This window comes from Physcomitrium patens, chromosome 25 (assembly GCF_059467195.1).
Source record: "Physcomitrium patens ecotype Gransden chromosome 25, ASM5946719v1, whole genome shotgun sequence".
Taxonomy (NCBI): Eukaryota; Viridiplantae; Streptophyta; class Bryopsida; order Funariales; family Funariaceae; genus Physcomitrium; species Physcomitrium patens.
Genome location: NC_143434.1, coordinates 10,141,966 through 10,161,902, shown reverse-complemented (window position 1 = coordinate 10,161,902; position 19,937 = coordinate 10,141,966). Strand labels below are relative to the sequence as shown.

The 19,937-nt window shown below is 27.2% G+C and overlaps 1 protein-coding gene across 7 annotated transcripts; it reads right to left on the bottom strand.

Moving 5' to 3' along the window:
- Positions 1 to 12,092: 12,092 nt before the first annotated feature.
- LOC112277244 (uncharacterized) lies at positions 12,093 to 16,476 on the bottom strand. Of its 7 annotated transcripts, none has more exons than XM_073531249.1 (3): positions 13,745 to 16,476; positions 13,138 to 13,221; positions 12,093 to 12,846 (listed from the first exon to the last, which is right to left on the bottom strand). In XM_073531249.1, the coding sequence occupies exons 1-3, from the start codon at positions 15,818 to 15,820 to the stop codon at positions 12,655 to 12,657; spliced, it is 2,352 nt and encodes a 783-aa protein (XP_073387350.1). In that variant the 5' UTR covers positions 15,821 to 16,476; the 3' UTR covers positions 12,093 to 12,654. The 7 variants fall into 7 exon arrangements, with proteins under 7 accessions (XP_073387350.1, XP_024365121.1, XP_024365123.1 ...); XM_024509353.2 differs by having other exon boundaries at positions 12,093 to 12,856; positions 13,169 to 13,221; XM_024509355.2 differs by having other exon boundaries at positions 12,093 to 12,851; positions 13,169 to 13,221.
- Positions 16,477 to 19,937: the final 3,461 nt, after the last annotated feature.

Here is a 19,937-nt window from a genome sequence, read left to right as displayed (position 1 = left end):
AATTTTTTTTTAAAAAAAAATATTGAAAGTAATAATAGAAATTTTAATTGAAATAAATAAATAAATAAATAAATACATCTAATGGATGGTGGATTATAGTGGCAATAGCAAAAATTATAGTAGTATTAGCAATATCTTAAATTTATTGAGTTTATTGGATATAGTTGAAATCTATATCAATTCAAAATAAAAAATGACTAGTACCTACAAATCTTGTAAGTTTTGTGAAAAAACATGAAGAAATACATTATTAAGTTAAAAGCTTAATTATGTGAATATAAATAAATTCACTACCTAACCAAAGAAGATTCAAGAGAACTAACTACATGAAGTGAGTTTTAACTTTGGACTCTTATAATACAAGTCCATAGTCTAATAGCAAGGACTTTCTAGTGCAAACATACTTACAACTAGTTTACCACCAAGATCTATTTGATTTAGGGATAATTGTCTTATTTGGCTATTTAAGACTATATGGTAGTACCATCAACTTATCGCAGCTTCAAGTTGTTAATTGCTCATAATTAAGTATCAATTGTCTTCATAGTAGTCATATGCATAATATCTAATAGGAATTATACATGTATATAAGCACTTTCTTAATACTCCTATTTAATGAAAAATTAGATCAATATTATTTTATGATTTCTATCATCTTCTTAAAATTTATAATGCATCTAATAAATTCAGCCTCTAATAAAAATATCTGCAATCATGTCCTAAGTTCTACAAAATAATAAATCAATCTTGTCATTTTTAATCTTCTTATGAACAACATAATATTGAATTGGAACATGCTTAGTATAAGTATAGAATGTTAGATTTTTTAAAAAAAAAAGTACAATTTTGGTTAACATTGAAGATAGTCATGGAATCTTCTAGTGTAAATCTATTATCTTTGAATAATTTGTGAAGCCAAATTACTATTTTTTTTCATAATAGTTGCCATATATGCTCCTTTGGTGGTAGACAATACAATTAGTGGTTGCTTCTTGCTAATCCAAGTAATACAACTGCCAATCAACAAAAATTTATTGCCAATAGTTGAATATTAAGTATCAATGTCTTATCCATATTTTCCATCATAATAGTCAATCAATTGCAAATTCAAGAGCTTCTATTATATTATAGCACATAATTTAATGTACCTTTTAAATATTAAAAAACCAATTTAATGGCTATTCAATGTTATAGGAAATGATTTACTATGTACTTATTTATAACTCTCATTTCATATGTAATATTAGGTCAAGTGTCTATCATTGCATGAATTAATCATCCAATTGTACTTTGAAACAAAACATCTTTTATTTGTTCAACTTCCTATGAATTTGTGGATTCATTTTAATTAAAAATTTATTGTTAGAATCTAAAGGTATAATTAAAGGTTTATAATCTTCTATGCCAAATCTTTTAAGAATCTTTTCTAAGTATTGAAATAAATTGTATGACTCTCTTCGTCTTATATAATTTGCATGCTCAAGATATAATGGATTTCTTTCAAATCTCTCATCTCAAATTTTGTGGCTTAATAATTTTTTATTTAAAAATAATAATTATTATTATAGACCATGATCAAATTATCTATATATAATACAATGATAATAAATCCATTGGAACTTCTCAATAAATAAATATTGTATTCTATGTGATTCTTTTTTAAACTTTGTAAGACAAAATTCTCATCTATTTTTTTATATGATGCCCTTGGAGATTGCTTCAGCCTATATAAAGTTTTAAAATATTAAGTAACAAAAGACTCTTTGTCTTTTCAGATATGGCCTTTAAGTTGCTCTCTATAAATTTTTTCTTAAAGATCTACATTCAAGAATATTACCTTTACATCTATTTAATAAACTTCCAAATCTTCAATTGCAATTTGTCTAAGAAGTGTATGAATTCAAGTTATTTTTGCTACAAGAAAAAAAGTCTCATAGTAGTCAATGTTTTATTTTTATTTAATCTTAAAATCTACTTGTATCTAATAGATCTTCTATCCATTGCTAAGAATGTCAAAGTCTATGTATTATTGTCAATGAGACTTTTATATTTCAAATACATTGTTTTTTTTTTTTTTTTTTTTTTTTTTTTTTAAGTATTATCTCTTCTTATAAATTTAATAAAAATATTTAGTTTTTTGGTGCTTGTATAAAAAAACATGTAGCATATATGCTAAAAATATGAGTGACTTCAAAGGCATCTAATTTAATGTAGATTCATCAAGTACTTGTTTTTCTAATTCACGTATTTGTAAACAAGTTAACATAGATAAAGGTGGAAGTAGAAGAAGCATTGTAACAACTTGTTGATGTCCAAATGTAAAAATTTGTAATTGAATATCTTTTATTAAAGGTGAAGATTAAACAATAGGATATTGATTGTTGTCATTGTCTAAAATTTCTATTGTATTCTTGCTTTTGCTTTTAGAATTAGATGTAGAGTCTATAGATTCAATATTGATTACAATTTTTAAAGATTTATTATTTAAAGCTTTAAAATAATCTTTTGTTTGCTTAATATTCTTACACTCAATAAACTTAGAATAATGGCTCTTGATTATTAAGCTCTTTTCAATGTTATAGAATATCAAAGATAAAAACTTAATTAAGGAAAATAAATAAGTGAGACTTTTTTTTTTAGAAAGATAAAAAATAGAGATAAAAAATATGTATATTAATAAGAAACTAAAATATCTATTGCCAAAAGATAAGAAAATTAGAGACCCTTGAAACTAAACTACAAGCAAGAAAGGAATTGAAAAGTGTGAAGAAGGCTTTATTCTTGTCTCTATATATACTATCTATCTAAAAGCTACATGTATTATATATAGTTCAAATAAATAATTTGTTAAATTTTTTACCACATGATTATCAACTTTTGAAAAGTCAAAAAGATTAAGTCATAGATGATAATCATAATTAACCAAAAAAGGTATTTTTTGTATAGAAGAATGTATTTTATTATTATAAGCAAACTCTACTAATGACAAAAAAGTTGTTTAATTATCTTGTTGATAGTTGATGGTATACCTCAAATATTGCTTTGATACTTGATTTATTCTATTTGTCTATCAGTTTGAGAGTAGAAAGCCAAATATAGTTTTATATCCACCTTTAGAATCTTAAAAATATTTCTTCAAAATTTTAATATAAATTAAGTTCTTCTATCTGATATGATATCTTCAAGTAATCCATGATAGTAATAAATATTGTTAAAAAACAAATTTAGTTGTTTCTTCATTGTGATAAATTTTATATATGATACAAAATATGCCATCTTGGAAAAAAAATCTACTATCACAAATATAGAGTCACACAAAATTAAGATTGAGAGATTCATAATAAAATCTATGAAACAAAATCCACATAAAATCTATTTGAAGATCTATGATAAAATCCACTTAAATCAAAAGGCCATAGTTGTTTTGGAATAGGTAATGGTTGAAGAAGTTTGTAAGGTTTATGACAAGGAGTTTTTGATTTTAAACAAATGTCACATGATTGTATAAAATCTATGATTGCCTTCCATATTTGAGGCTACTAAAAATCTTTAGATATTAATTCTAAAATCTTATTATATCCAAAATATTTTATTACTAAAAAGTCATAATAAGCTTGGAAAAAATATAATCATACTTTATCTTTTGGAACATATAAGCAATTTTCAAAATAGAATAGATTGTTTTTAAATTCAAATTTGAAAGTATTATAAGATTTTAAAAAATATTCCTTAATATCGCAAGAAAAAAGATTAAAGGACATACTTCATTGAACTTACTTAAGAAATATTAAATCAATAGTTAGTGTTGATTTCATTACTTGAAGATGAAATTACTTTGGCTTTAAAAAAAATTCTATTGTTGATAAAAATCTGCATTTATTTTTTTGATGTCAGATAAGATTATTTAGAAAAAAAATCTGAAAAAACTTGTTTTTTTTATTGGTCAATAAATAATCTTTAATTCAAATCTTGAAAAAGATATGATCTAATAGACTTGGAAAAAATTCAAAACAAGTAGTTATATAAAATACTCAAGGTTCTTGTGATCTATATACATAATGACAAGACTAGAAAAGCCTTTTAGATAATGGTTCCATTCTTAAAACAAATCTATAATTATAAGAAATTTTTTATTATAAATCTTGTAATTGATCTTGGTTACTGAAAATTTTCTTGAAATAAAAGCTATTGGATGAACTTTATCATCTATTCCTATTTTTAATAATATGATATCCAAAACAAAGTCCAATGTATTTTTTTTTAGTAAAAAATGGCTTGAAAAAGTTGACACAATACAAGATTGGTGCAAAAACAAAGGTTGTCTTTAAAGCTTCAAATGTTGCATCCGCTTCTTGATTCTATTAAAGTTTTTTTTTACAAATCAAATATATAAGTTGAACTACAATTTGAGAGGAGTTTTTGATGAAGATTCAATTGTAATTGGAAAATTTTAAAAAACATTGAACATCTCTTATTATTTTTGAAATCTTCTAATCTATAATAATTTGAATTTAAGATCCATTATGAGTCTATCATTTGAAATAATGTATTCTAAAAATTCGACTTGAGTAGTATTAAATATATAAATTTTTATCTTAGTATAAAGCCTTTTATCTCTTAATTTTTATAATATATGATAAATATGAAGTTCGTATTCTTTTATATTTTTAGAATAGATTGAGATATTATTTAGATAATAGGTAAAAAAATCATTTAAAAATTCTTAAAAAACATCATTCATTAGAAGTTAAAAAGCTACTAATATATTTATAAGTCTTAAAAGCATGCATCAATATATTGTCTTTTTTGATAGCCATACTCCTGATTTTGTAGTTGTATTTCTTATTTGGATAATATTGAGTAGTGTGCTTAGGTTCTCCATAATATAAGTCCAATCCTTCTTGATAATAATGAGTCTTTTTTTGCTTAGTAAGAGATTTGAAATGTATTATATTAATTTTCATATCCTCTACTTCCAAATGTATATATCAAAAAGACGTTGGTATTACTATTGAATTGAAATAATATTGAGGTGCACTTATAAAAATTTCAAATCAAAATTCAAAAATTTAATTATTATATTTCATAGAAAAATCAATTGCTTGACTTAATATTTGAGGGTCAAGTAAATTAAGCATGAATTTCTTTACCTCATATTCTAATCCTTAAAAAAATTAGCTAATAAATACAACATCTTTTCACTTAATATTAGTTGTAAATTATTAAAATTATGAAGCATATAATATTACAAAACAATTGCGTTATTGGAAAATATAGATCTTGTTTGTTGCAATACAAATTGTATCATATTTTCTATATTTGCCTCAATACTTTACCAAAAATACTTTTAGGTTATTTAATATTGAATCATATTATTCAAATAAAAATAAAAACCATGATAATACAAAACTTAAAAGAAGTATATTAATAAACTTGACTTATGGAATTAGATAATTTTTGGATTGAAGTTCAATTGCGAATTGTATTTGATTGATGAATCCTCAAAATTTTAATCTTATACCATCAAACTTTTTAGATAAGGCAATTCTTGGTTTTTTAATGCTTAACAATGTTCTACTACAAACAAAGTAGCATGATTTGGTATAGATGTTGAAGTAGCTCCAATCATCTCTATATCTTCACTACTTATTAATCTTATTGTTCTTAGTCATGGTAAATTGATTTGATGCATTGCAAGCATTAATTTCCTCAATTACTCTTGCATTTGTGCCATTGAATTCTTCATTTTAGTAAGCTCCACCATGGTTATATAGTAGAAAAGAAGATTTTTAATCTCTTAAAATAAGTAGAAGAGAAAACTGGAGAATTAAAGAAATTCTAAAAATAATATTAGTTTAAAAGTAGATAATCTACAATTTTTAATATGCTTATATCTTTTCAAGAAAAAAAAAAGTAATGTATTTTTAATCAAGAAAAGCCAAAGCTTTGATATTATAAGCATGCTCTTGTCAAACTTTCAAAGACAAAAACTTGATGAAGACAAATAAATAAGTGAGACTTTTTGCAAAGAAAGATGAAAAAATAGAAATAAAGAAATATGTATATTAATAAGAAGTTAAAATAGCTATTACCAAAAGACAAGAAACTAGAGACCTTTCAAACTAGACTAAAAATAAGAAAAAAATTGATAAGAGTGAAGAAAGTTTTACTCTTATCTCTATATATTATCTACTTAAGAACTATATAGCGACGTTCTATAAGACCTCTAATACATGACTAATTTGTAAGATATATGTCTTTACTTGCAATATAAGCTTCATATATGTAAGCCATATTGTTAGCTTGTATTATAAGTTACTAATACATTGTCCTAATAAGTAAAAGAGCAATGAAAATATTATATTTCAAAAGATCTTATTTCAAAAAATTATAGAAAATTATCTTAAAAATATAGATTATAGTCAAAGGATAATAAACTAAAAGTACAAATATTATCTTTTTGCAAAGTGGATTTTTAGGTCTAATAAGATTATCTAAGATTGGCAACAATGTTTCAATTAGATTGAAGTGATTTTTATTAGAACTAATATTTGATTTGACTTCTAACACTTTTAAAAAGAATTAAGAGTAAGTTAATAGTTCAATTAGGAGTTATTGTTGCTAGAAGATCAATATTAAGATCAAAGATAGAAGCTGGCCAATACTCAAGTAGATTATAACATTTTTCTTCCATTTTGTAAATTCAAATTTTTTTAAAATTTATTATGCTTATTATTAACTAAAAGATTGAAAGGTGTATGAAATTTTAAGTAAGATCAATAATTTAATCAATAGATATTGAGGTTCTAAAACTACCTTAGAATTGGTCTAAATTGATTAGGTTTCAATTAAAATTTGTTTAGGAATTTATTAGGATTTGGTTTAGAATCTAAGAATTAATTAGGATTTTGTTTAAGATTTAGGATTTGATTAGAATTTGGCTTATAGTTAAAAATTTGATTTATAGTTAAAAATTTGATTATGATTGATTTAAGGTTTAAGATCTTATTAAGTTCTTTTTAGGTTTTTTTAGGATTTCTAAAGGATTTGTTTAAGGTTCTTATGGATTTATTTTAGATTTCTTTTAATATTTTTTTAAATTTTTTCTTTTTAATTTCTTTAGGATTTCTTTATGGTTTTTTTAGGATTTTATAAGGATTTTTAAAAAATTCTTATGGATTTTTTTTGGATTTCTTTAAGGTTTTTTCTTTCTTTTCTTTTCTTTTAGATTTCTTTAGGCTTATTTAAGATTTATTTATTATTTCTTTATGATTTCTTTAGAATTTCTTTAGAATTTTTTATATTTTTTTATAATTTATTTAAAAATTTAATTGAGCTTAATTAATATTTGATTATGTTTGTTAAGTTGTAATTACAATTTACATATGATATTATTTGAATAGTTAGGACTTATTATTACAAATTTCTTTTACCTTCTACAAATAAGTGCTTGGTGCATTCTCAAGCAAGACTTCATGTAATACAATGACGTCTTACACATGGCTAACTTGTTGGCTAAATTTCTAACCTATTAAGTACTTATGGATATGTATAAAGCTGAAATCATGTTTTCAAAGCTTCTAAAAAGTTTTTTTGAAAGATATTATGAAATTAATCTATTTTTACCTACTTCTATCTATTCACAATACTTAGGTAATTATTAAAATAAATATGTATGTTTGTGACATAGAGACAATAATACTTAATATCTTCATCATAGTCTAAATAAATACATCTTTTACAAAATTCTAACTCTTTGTGCTTGCCTAAATCTAAATGAGTAACCATTGCATCTACTAATAATTTCTTTAAGCTTACAATGCCAAAATAATTAAATTATTGATGCCATAGATATGCTTTCTTTATAGTTTATCTTCTCTTAAAAAATGAGTGATATACTTTTTTTAATTTGAAGTTTCCAATAGCTTATATAAAATTTCAAATTTAATATCCTTGATGATGGTATTATTATATTTTATAAAATAAATTCATGCCTTAAAATTAACTTCATAATTTTGATTTGTTACTTTGTAAATTTGCTAACAAATTCTTGGTGAATCTTTTGATATAAAAGATGTCATGCACATCTTTTTAAATCTTGTTGGAAAGTTGAGAAGAAACATTATCTATCCTTTGGTGGCAAGTCTAATATCACCTTAGGATAAAATATTATATATACCTTAGGATATAATATTTTTTTTATAATTATAAAAATACCTTATATAATTATAAATATAAGATTATGACTTGGATTTGTTTTTTATTTCCAATATCATTTTTGAGGTAGATCTAATATCCTTCTTCCAAGATTATTATTATGTTAGTTGAATTGTAACCACTTGCAATATTAATTCAATTAGAATGTAAGTTCTTAGTGACACCACAAGTATATTAAATGATTCCATAAGATTTTCTTATAATGCCATATCAAAGAATGTATGTCAAATGTTCTAGCCAATTGATGTAAGTTATTTAATTATCTTTTGTAGTTTGCTTATGTATGTAACAATACTATCACCTTCACTTATTTGTATGGTCCAAAATTTATGAAACAAGTATAATAGATTTGAATTTTTTTTCAAACCTTGTATGTTGCTTCAATTTATTTTTATGCAACCTATGTACTTTCAACCTTGCTTGTAGTTATAAAATTTATATTTTAAAGACAAAGAAAATTACAAATAATTACTTGGAATTTGTGTCCTTTTATTTTTTTAATTATGCTAGATCCATAATTAATTCAATAAATTTCTTTTACTTCCTATAAACCATCTTCTATAAATTCTTATTGATAAGAATAAACCTAATTTTCTTCTTCTCAAGATGCTAATTAGTTCCATCAAATTTCTTTATATTCTATTTATATTTTTTAAAAAAACTATTCTTAACAAAATAAAAAAATATAGAAAAAATTAAAAAAATATTAGAGATAGAATTTATATGAGGCTTAATATCTACTTAGATGTTTTTAAATAATTATGGAAATTTTAAAAATATTCTTAAATTTTAAAATTAATCGATTAATAAATAAATAAAATTTATGAAGTATTATCCAATTAGTTCTTCTAAAATTATTTAAGACCAAATTCTCAAAATTAAAAAAAATTATATCAATTTTAATAAAGTAATATAATAAAAAGATCAAAAAACTTCTCTTCCAAGCTTATATAGAGTTTTTACACTTCATCTAGTCTATTGGTGCAAACTTTAGCATTCTTTAAATGTGTTAAGTTTTTCAAGTTCTTCTAAGAGAATCTTAAAAGGTTTTACTCACCACCAAAACTTTGTTATTGTTCATGTCAAGTTGAGTCTACAAATATCTAGTTCTGTTATCCATCAATCTTCTTTGCAATAGACTTATATGTTTCATGCATTTTTAGTTTGTGTTCTTGCCATTTTTAATGAACAACTTCACTTGCTACCTACAAAGAATTCTTGCTAGCTCTAAGATTCTAAGAGCTCAATTATACCTTTAACAAGTTAGGCAATAAGATTCAAACTCTTGTTGCCATAAATCTCTTTTCACAAATCTAATGTTGCTTTAAGGCTATCAAAAATTTTGATGACTTTGAGATTTGAGGTTCTTTCAAAATAATTCACAAAAAATAAAGCTCCTTCAAGGTAATCAAAAAACCACATACTGCTAAAAAATTCATACAATCTATTCAATCCTAAGAAAGCAAGCTTTAATACTATGTGAAAAAATATGAAGAAGTATATTATTAAGATAAAAGCTTAATGATGTAAATACAAATGAACTCACTATCCAACCAAGGAAGATTCAAGAAAACTAATCATATGAAGAAAGTCTCAGCTTTGGACTCTTATAATACAAGTTTGTAGTATAATGGTAAAGTCTTTCTAGTGCAAACACACTAACAAATGGCTTACCACCAAGTTTTTTTGAACTTAGGAATAATCATCTTGTTAAGCTATATATAATTATATGGTAGTACCTACCAACTTATGGCAATTACAAGTTTTTAATTGGTAGTAATTAAGTATCAACAGTCCACATATCAGTCAAGTACATAATATCTAGTATGAACTATTCATATATCTAAACGTTCTCTTGACAAGTTTCTAAAAAGATAATTTTTTTTCCAAAAATATTTAACAATATTTTGTATAATAAAAACAAGTTTTTAGAGGTTTTTAGAGATTAACATGGTTGATATTTGCAATTAATATTGTTAAATTAGAAGTAAATTGAGATAGAAGATTATAATAGTTTTTCACCTTAAATGACAACCAAAATCAAAGAAAATATTTTTATAATCTACTAAATAAAAAAATTATTAAATATATTATTAGATTTAATTTTTTTTTAAGATTATATATATATATATATATATATATATATATATAATACATGTATTAATACATATATATATATAATACATGTATTAATACACATACACATCTAAATCAAATCTTAGATATTGTAATATGAAATCTTAATTAATTTGATAAAACTTAGTTTTAATATAAAAAAAATAGATTATATTTTAAATTAATATATTTTTAAGAAATAGCAATAATTTATTTTTTAATATAAATATTAAAATAGGACTAAGAGTAAAATAATTATTTTCATAAAAGATTATAGAAAAATGTTTTTGATTCAAATATTTAGTTTACACCCTAAACTTTAAAATAGGAAGTACAATGTCAACTCACAATTTATACATGAGATTTTTGAAGTAAATTTTATTTTTTAAAAATTATTCAATTTTTAAAGATAGAGTTTTAAAACATATATATATATATATATATATATATATATATATATATATATATATATATATATATATATATATATACTATAAAAATTACTTTATATTAGAATTTTTAATATTTATTTAAATTTATTTCAATAAAAATTTTTAAAATAAAAATTATGCATATTACTTCAAAAAATTAATTATTTTTAATTGAATATATAGCTAAATATTTAGATATTTAAAAATATTTTAAGATTAAAAAATATTTATAATTATAAATAATAATAATAATAGTAATAATTAGATTTTAAAAAAACTTAAATAGAAATTCTAAGCTTTTTTAATTCATATTCAAAAAAAATTAAATATAAAGGTTTTATTTCAATATTAATTTTTTTATTGATGATATATTATTTTTAGTAAAATATTTAATTTGTAGTTATCTACTAAGAAAAATAAAAAATATTCTAAAAATAAAAATATTATTAAATTTTATTACCAAAAATATCTTCATAGTAACATTTACAGCGAATTATATGTAATATGAGATATTTTTTATAATTTGTAAAACTTATTACAAATACATTTTTATCTTGTTTAAAAAATATTTTTATTCATTTATTTATTCTTAATTTCAAAAAAGAGAAAATATATTTAACATTTAATTATAATCATAAAAATATACATTAATAACTTATTGGTTTTAGTCATGTAAAGTAGAGAGCTTGGTAAGCTATATGTTAAATTCGTGGTTGTACCTTCAAATTAGAGAGAATTGCAATATCATGGTTTAGCAATAAAAAAATTACTACAATACTTTTATCTTGTGAAGTAAAATAGATAGCTATTGCATATTTATTAAAAAGAAGTTTTATGGCATTTTAAACCATTGCATGAATATCAAATTAAAGAACCACTTTTAGTTTTACTTTGTAAAGACAGCACATTATAAATATATAATATTAAAAAAATTATACATAATAGAGTTACCAAATGTATAGTTTAATATATTTTTATATATAGAGAGAAAATAAATAGAATTATGAGTATATCAAAGCAAAGAAATAATAGCAAATGAATTTGTTATGGCAATTCAAAAAAACTAAGTTTATTGTTGGTAAAGAAATATTATTACTTATTCTAAGATCTAAAGAATTCCACACATATACAAGAATATTTAAAAAAATATTTTCTATATACAATGTGCATGAAATATAGTTGCTAATACCATAAATCTCTTCCAACCATTTGACAAATTAAGTTAAGATAGTTTAGTTTAGTATTTTTGAAAAAAATTAAATACGAACTTAGACAACTTTATACAATCTTAACAACTTTGGAACATAGTATAAAGGAAAAATCAAATAATTAACATGAATCTAATTAAGTTTCTTTAATTTGAATCTTACTTGTTGAATATAAAGAGCCTTATTAGGCAATTCTCAATTTCTTTTGTCTATTAAACCAGAAATAAAATAAATTCCAATTCTAAATATAAAATGAATTTATTTATACAAATTCAAGATTTTTTTTTTAATATTCACCTAATTATAGCAGTTTTCTGGGTGACACAGTGCTCACCACTACTGTTAAAATAACATGGAAAAGTGTGGCCATTTGTGATGTCCCCATTCCCACATGCTGTCACTAACAATATTTTTTTTTCCTCTTCTTCACCACTTGTAAATCCTAGTTTGTCAACATCACAACAATGCACAGACAGGACTCAAATGATGTGTAACAATGCAGTTTCTGCAAATGCTAAGGCAGGAAAAAGAGCCTCGAGAAAGTCCATTTCAAAACAGCTTGAACGTGTTTGTGTCAATTTGGTGTTGACACGAGGGCTGTATTCGCAGCTTAGGAAACCCACCCCTGTCTAAAAAACTCCAAAAAAAAAGGAAAAATCTCTCCAGTGATTCTCAATCCTGGATCAGATTATCCTAGAGAAGGGCCATTTATCTATCTTGCGAGACAAATCTGTAAAGGGAATAACCTCCTCTGCTTTCCTTGTGCGAATTAAGCATGTTCCTGGTAGGCCTTGGGGTGATTGTTGAAGAAGACGACTCAATCCTACAGAGGGCTCTCCTTGGGATCCCGTTACGCTGGATCTTTTCAGGCATGCCTGAGCTAATCTAACAGCATAGGAATAAAATAATTTGTTAATTTTCTCGCATATTATTATCTCAATAAGTAAAGCTAGACAATTCTATGATCTATCTTTTACGGAATTGGGCTCGAAGAAGCACGTGATGTGAAAGCCCCCAACTGAAGAGCAACATGAGTCAAAGAACTAGTCTCGTGCGAAGTCAAAAAAAAAAAAAAAAAAAAAAAAAATGACATTACTTCTACCACATTTTTAGACGGATCCTATTTTTCCCAATATACAGGAAAAAATTGGACGATGGAATATTACTGTCGGGACTGGCAAAAGACAGGCAACGCACTTGTTCAAATGAACCTGGAATGTTTCGCGCATTAGTGCAAATGGCACCATGCTCTGATCCCCAAACGCACACCCACGCACACCCAGCACGTCAAGTTAATGCCCCTCTTAAAAGCATGCTTATTGGCCACCTATCAGAACAGATGCTGAATCCTAAAACGGCAATATGCTGTGCAACCTTTCATTAGAACCAGCAGGACTGATAAGGGGATAGAGGTCCTGATTTCAACTCAGCAATGAACTTTGACATAGAAAAGGAGATTGTATCCACAAACAAGTTCATCCGAGTTTCTAATCTCGTGCGTTATAAACCAAATTTACACGTGACTCAAGAGTTTCTGTTTGGGATGTTTGATGCGCTGCAGAATGAGCAATATAAGTTCCTTTTGACAGACGCAAAACTAAAATACCAACTATGTTCATAGGTTCTGACTGAATGTTAACTTTTTCCAAGTCAGACCATGATACACAAGTGCGAGTTACCCGAAGAAGTACGTAGAGCAAAATCGTGGAAATGTAAGATAAAAGGTTCGAATTGATGTCATAGTAAATCCAAGCCTATGGGATGTAGTTTCACCTGAAACTGCAATGGAACTGGCAACCTTTTTGACCATAGCTCGTGCTGTTGCGTTAGTCCAGGCTCGCGCAACTGGTGCGCAAGTTTCATCTCTCCATTCTCTACACTCAAAGACTCGATCATCTGCTTCATCAAATATTTGTCAGATTCCAAGGCTTTCAAGCGATGAGTCAGTTGTTCGACTTGTTCCTCCACTCCCGATCTTGTGTTGTCTCCCCAAAGTGAGGAAGAAACGCCCAGGTTTTTGGTTCTCACATTCCCTTGCAGGTCCTCCCACTGAGAAACTTGGTCCGCATCATCAACGCATTGGTAAAAGCGTGAAGGGGGGATCAAACATAGGGGGTCTAGTTCACTCTCACAATCCATCTCTTCGTCTCTTTCAAAAGAATATAAGTCTGGTTTGCCAAGCCGGTCAGATGGAGTTGTTGGATGCATTTCTGCATCTATCAAATTGAGAAAACAGCCATCTCCTCTCATGAAGGGCCCCCTCACACGCGACCTCTGTACCTCATGGACATCCTGCACAAATAGCGCATCCTCCAAGCACTCTTCTTTGCCACCGGTACCCTTGGGCACTTCACAATGGACAGATTTGTTGATACCTACACAACTACGACGTTGATGACTGCTGGCTCTGACTTCAGCCTTCTCTAAGGACAAAAATCCATTCAAGTCCCGCTCATCGTCACAAATTTCTTGAAACAGTCTTCTACGCATAGAATGGTCACTTGTGAAACCTCTCGAAGAATCCTCATATTTCCTCCATGACATTGAGACTGTGCTTTCAGCAACATCACAATTACGCATTTCAGATCTAGGGCCTCCGCTTTTGGGCTTGGTTACTGATTGTAAGCCAGGAAGTCTTGCTCCTTGCTGCTGCTGTTCAAACATCCGAATAAATTCCTGAACTGAAAGCCTATTCTCTTGTATCCGCCTCCCCTCTTTGGTTTCCTCTTTAGCATTCAGCGACACATCCTGAATACCCCATATTCTTCTCAAGCTGGGGTATCCCGTCGTCTCAGATTTCTCCTCATTACTTAGGTCGGACTCCTCAACATTGGTGGTAACGTTACAAATCGGAACCAGGGGATTGTTTTCACAGCCTGCCACCGTGGACTTCACCCCTATCAGAGTCTTTTCAAACTCAGCCTCTGTGCTACGACCTGCATCTGGAAAAAGTGCCTCGTAGAGTTGGCTCTTCATGGGGCTAAACTTGACAACACACTTTACTTGCTCCTCTTTCGCAGCGTTTGAAGTCACCATGACCTTTTCGTTTTGGTTCAAATTTGGTGCTTGAGCGATTGCTTTTGGTTTTAGTGATTGCCTCCTCTCATCCTTCATCAAAGAGTCCAACCTTTCTCTGCACAGATGAATTTCTTGCACCAGTGCGAGCTTCTCCTCCTCTCGATTCATAAGAAGTTCGTTCAAGGCTTCAATCGCCTCCTGGTCAAACATTGCCTTCTCTAGCACCATCCTCTGAAACTGCCGAGCCTCCAGTTGTACAGAAGCTTTCTCTTCTTGCAAGCGAGAAATCATTGCCAGAGCCTCACTAGCAGCTGATGCAGAGCAATTCCTCTCCTGCTCCAACTCGCTGTAAAGAGTAGCTAGTGTTTCACGCTCACATTGAAGTGTTTCGTAAAGATCTTTGTCCTTCAAATCCTGATCTCTATCCCTGCCTACCTGCTCTTCATCTTTGGAATTCCTAATCGATGAACAATAGCTTGGTTTATTCTCATCACCACCACCTTCATATCTAGAGTCCGCCATTGAAGCATTGGATAACTGACCTAATCTACAGTCCACTACACCATCTGAAGTAACCGACTCAGCAAAACCTCCCATTGCGACCTTTGGAAGGGTATCAGTATGTTCAGTGTCGTTCATGTCTTTCCTCGAACGCGTAGGGCTGGAACAGGGAGCGTTCAAGCGAGAACTTCTTAATGCTCGAAACGCTATGTAATGAACAAGACAAAGAGCAAGAACCACACAGGATTCAACTACACCAGTGAAGTTTCGCAGGAAAGAAGTAAGGTTCCAGGCTAATTGGAAATCATCTTGTAGTCCTCTCCATGCCATCTCCGAGCAGGTTATAGCCAGTGAGACAAGCTACGATTCCGCCAATCCGGCGTAACTCATGGAGACTTTGAGGAAACTTGTTCCCATCATGAAAAAAACAAACGCACCACTGATCTGCACCGCACAGCTGATTGATTACATGCAAGTCCAAATCAGAATGACCGATTTCCAATTTCCTGCTCCTCTCGAAGCATAAAAATGGCGAATTTCTCCCTGACTGCGTTCCACAGACTCCGTTCAAGCAAATCCACCGACTCTCCTTTCCACTTCCGAATACTCTCTCTCGAAGTTCAGGAGAAAAAATTTGAGCTACGTGCTCATGAACTTCGGCGATTCAACTCCCTCAATAAGGAAAAAAATCACATCCATCACAAACGAAACCTGAAGCTCCCAAGACTGCAGATCAAAATCCACCTCCCTGACCTGCAAGAAATGCAAGAACAACTTAAAACTATTCTCCACGCACCTTCCTACGTTCCTACTCAGAGCTGCCTATAAACTCGGATCGTCCGAATGGTTCAGAAATTGAGTCGCAACGTATCGATGCGGACACGAGAAGAAAGGCACAGTGCATCTGGAGTACGAGACCGATTGAGCAGCGGATGCGCTTCGTGAACAAATTAGCGAAGCGAGAGCTTCGAACTTCAAGCTGCAGCAGCAGCAGCAGTCGGGCTGTTCCTCGGCGATTCTCGAACCGGTGCCACCCGGTCCTGACGCCGGTTCTCAGCCGACGTTTCCTACCCAGGGGAACGCGCCGTCTGGCGTATTTTCTGTTCCCCCGGTTCTGTTCCCATTACAGTTTCTCACACGTCCATTATATTATTGCAGTTATTCGTTTAAAATAAAGTCATCGTTTCGTAATTTATTGTTCTATAAAAGTATTAAAGTATCTTTGTATCATGAGGTTTTAATTTTTTGAAGGTTTTTTAAGGAAGGAGTGGTATTTATCAAGGGTTGACTTGTGATACACATGCTTAATTGTGTATGGTTACTGGTTTATATTCTATAAATGCCACTTTCAATTCTGGTTGAAGGTTCACAAAACTTAGTTGATGAATTGCTGAAGTGTTTCATTTACAATATTAAAATAATGTATAAATAAAAATAGGCCAAATGAACATAAAATCTTGGAACATGGTATTTAAGCGCTGCAGTAGTGGTGTGAAGGTATTGATGAGATGGGTACTGGGCTTTAAGACTCTTTGTGGACTTGTAAAAACATGTATTCAGTGCAAGATATATTTTAGAAATTGATTGGGATATGTTGTTCCACAGGTTTAAAGCCAAGGATCCTCATTTACTCAAGAATATTCAAACTAAATAAATTAAAAAATTTATGATAGATATTTTCGTTTCTTATCTTTTCCTTTTGTTGTTTTTATTGATAACTGTGTTGTATCAAATTGTAATTAAAATTTTAATCCTTCCAAAAATACATTCACTTTCAAAACGATATACTGTTGAATATTCCCAACCAATCCACATTCATACATGGTCAACAGTTGATATATTGATATTTTTGGTGACCCAATTTGTATGTGAATTAAGTTTATATATATGCTATTTCAGAATATAATTATTTTTTAACTATCAATCTTAGAATGCATGCATAGATTAAGCATATTCTAAATCTAATTACAATATTCTCGAATAATTTTGAAAAAAACTCTATTTTCATCACTTTTTTATTTACTAAATTTTATATTTATTACTTCTTCAGAAATAATTTTTTTATTTTATTTTATTCTTTTTACTGTTTCTTAAACTAAAAGTAATTTTAAACAATTACAATAAACATACTTCAAGAATGAAATTTTGAAAAATATGTTATAATACAATTGCATTAAATGGGCCATGCATAAATTTTAAATATCTTTTAAGAAAATGTAAATAATAATTTATTTTTACATGTTTGATGGAACTAAGTATTGCTCTAATTTTGGTTATGTTATCAGTTATATGTGCAACATTCTTGTTTAAGATTCTTGAAATTTTAAAACTGTAACACAATATAGAATAATTATAAGTATACACATAACATAAAAAATTATGAAATTTATTTACTTTTAATTCAACTTTTTCTTTTCTTTCTAATTACTAATTCTAATGTTGATGTCTATGACACCTTTACACACAATAACTTTCGTATAGATTTTAATTTTATATTATTATTATATTTTTAAAAAATATACAATCTTTTATATTTTTTTAATTTGAATACATAACAATATAATATTTTTTTTGTTTGTATTATTTTTTATTTTCTTATAATTTGATTTTTTTATTATTAAAGCCTAAAAAAATATGTTAATAGTTTAAATCTATAAAATAAAATTATATTAGAAAATATATTTTATTTGATTGTTAATGAAATAAATATATTTATATAAATTTAATATATATTTTTTAATTAAATAAATTTTAAATCAAATATATATATATATATATATAATCCTACTTGAATAAAATATTAGAATAAATATTTGATTATAATAACATCAAAAAAAACTTATGCTATATATCTTAATAGAAATGTTTAGCAAAAGTCAAAGAAGCCAATTTATATACAAATTAGAGTTCATACCAATGTCCTTTAAGTTTAAATATAATTTAAGTTATAAATGATAAAAATTCTACTAATAAATAATTCCTTGAATATAACCACAAAGAATACGTTATGATTTGTTTTTAAGAAAATATCATCTTTATAACGCTTGTCAAATATTCTTAAGACAAAAAAAATTGCATATTTTCAATGTCAACTATGGAAGTACTATTCTTATATCTTGTCACAAATATACATAATTACCTAGATTAAAGGAATTGGGTAGAAATAAGTAGAAGTAAATATATTTGATAATATCTTATGAAGAAGCTTCATAGATACAATTTGACTTTATATGTGTTTGTAGATGATTAATATATTAAAAACTCCACCAACAAGTTGGCCATATGTTGCACACATTGGTCACTTGTGATAGAAGTTTGTCATATCACACACATATGAAACTTGTCTTGTAAATTTAACACATATCAGAGGTTCTATAGAACATTGTCATATAGCTTTTAGTTAGATAGTATACATAGATAATATATGTCAATGTAATTCTAGTCCTAGGTCTTGTTTCAAGACTCTCTAATCTTCTTATGTTTTGCAATAATCATTCAAGTTTCAATATTATACTAATTTTGAATAAATACCTACTCATTCTAAATTAAACAAGAGTATATTGAGGTTTTATTTATTTGTAATTCATATCCTTCACATATCTATGGAAGAAGTGAATAATGAGGACCAATGTTTATGCCAAGAAGTTGTACAATTGAAAAAAAATAAGTTGATTAATTATATAAATTAATTCAAAAAATCTTTGTTAATACTAATATAAAGAAGATTTTTTTAAAAAAATGTTGAAGAAGCTTGATGGAAGAAGATCAAAATTTCAAGGATTTTTCTAATAAGTGAAGTTTTATTTAAGATTATTCCTTCTCAATAACTTGACACATTTACTTACATTGACGTGTAACATAAGTTCTTACTTGAAAATGCACTAGACTTAATTAAAATTTGATTAAAATACTAAGAATATAAATCTTAAATAAATTCTAAATATAGCTCATATAAATTCTAATTAAATCTCAATGTAAGCTTAATCAAATCTTAATAAAATTCTAAAAATTCCAACAAAATCCTAACAAAATTCTAACCAAATTCTAATTAAATCCTAACCAAATCATAATCAAATTTTAATCAAATCATAAATAAATCCTAGACCAAATTCTAATCCTAAACCAAATTATTGTGTAAACAAAGATCATTACATGTAATACATTGAATGCTACAAACCAATCATGAAGTATGTAATTTAAACTAAATACAAATGCACACCCAATACATTCTTAAGGAAAAATTAGAAATCTATAGCAAACTAAGTTAAGCTATTTTTCACACTATAAAGGGGGAATTCAAGAGTACAAGTGTAGAAATAAGAAAAATCCTAAAACTATACTAAAATGGCTAAAACACCATAGCCAAGCAAATCCTTACAACAAGATCTTTCACTTTCAAAATCAATCACAAGACTTGACTTGATAAGAATATCAAGTCAAAGATTTT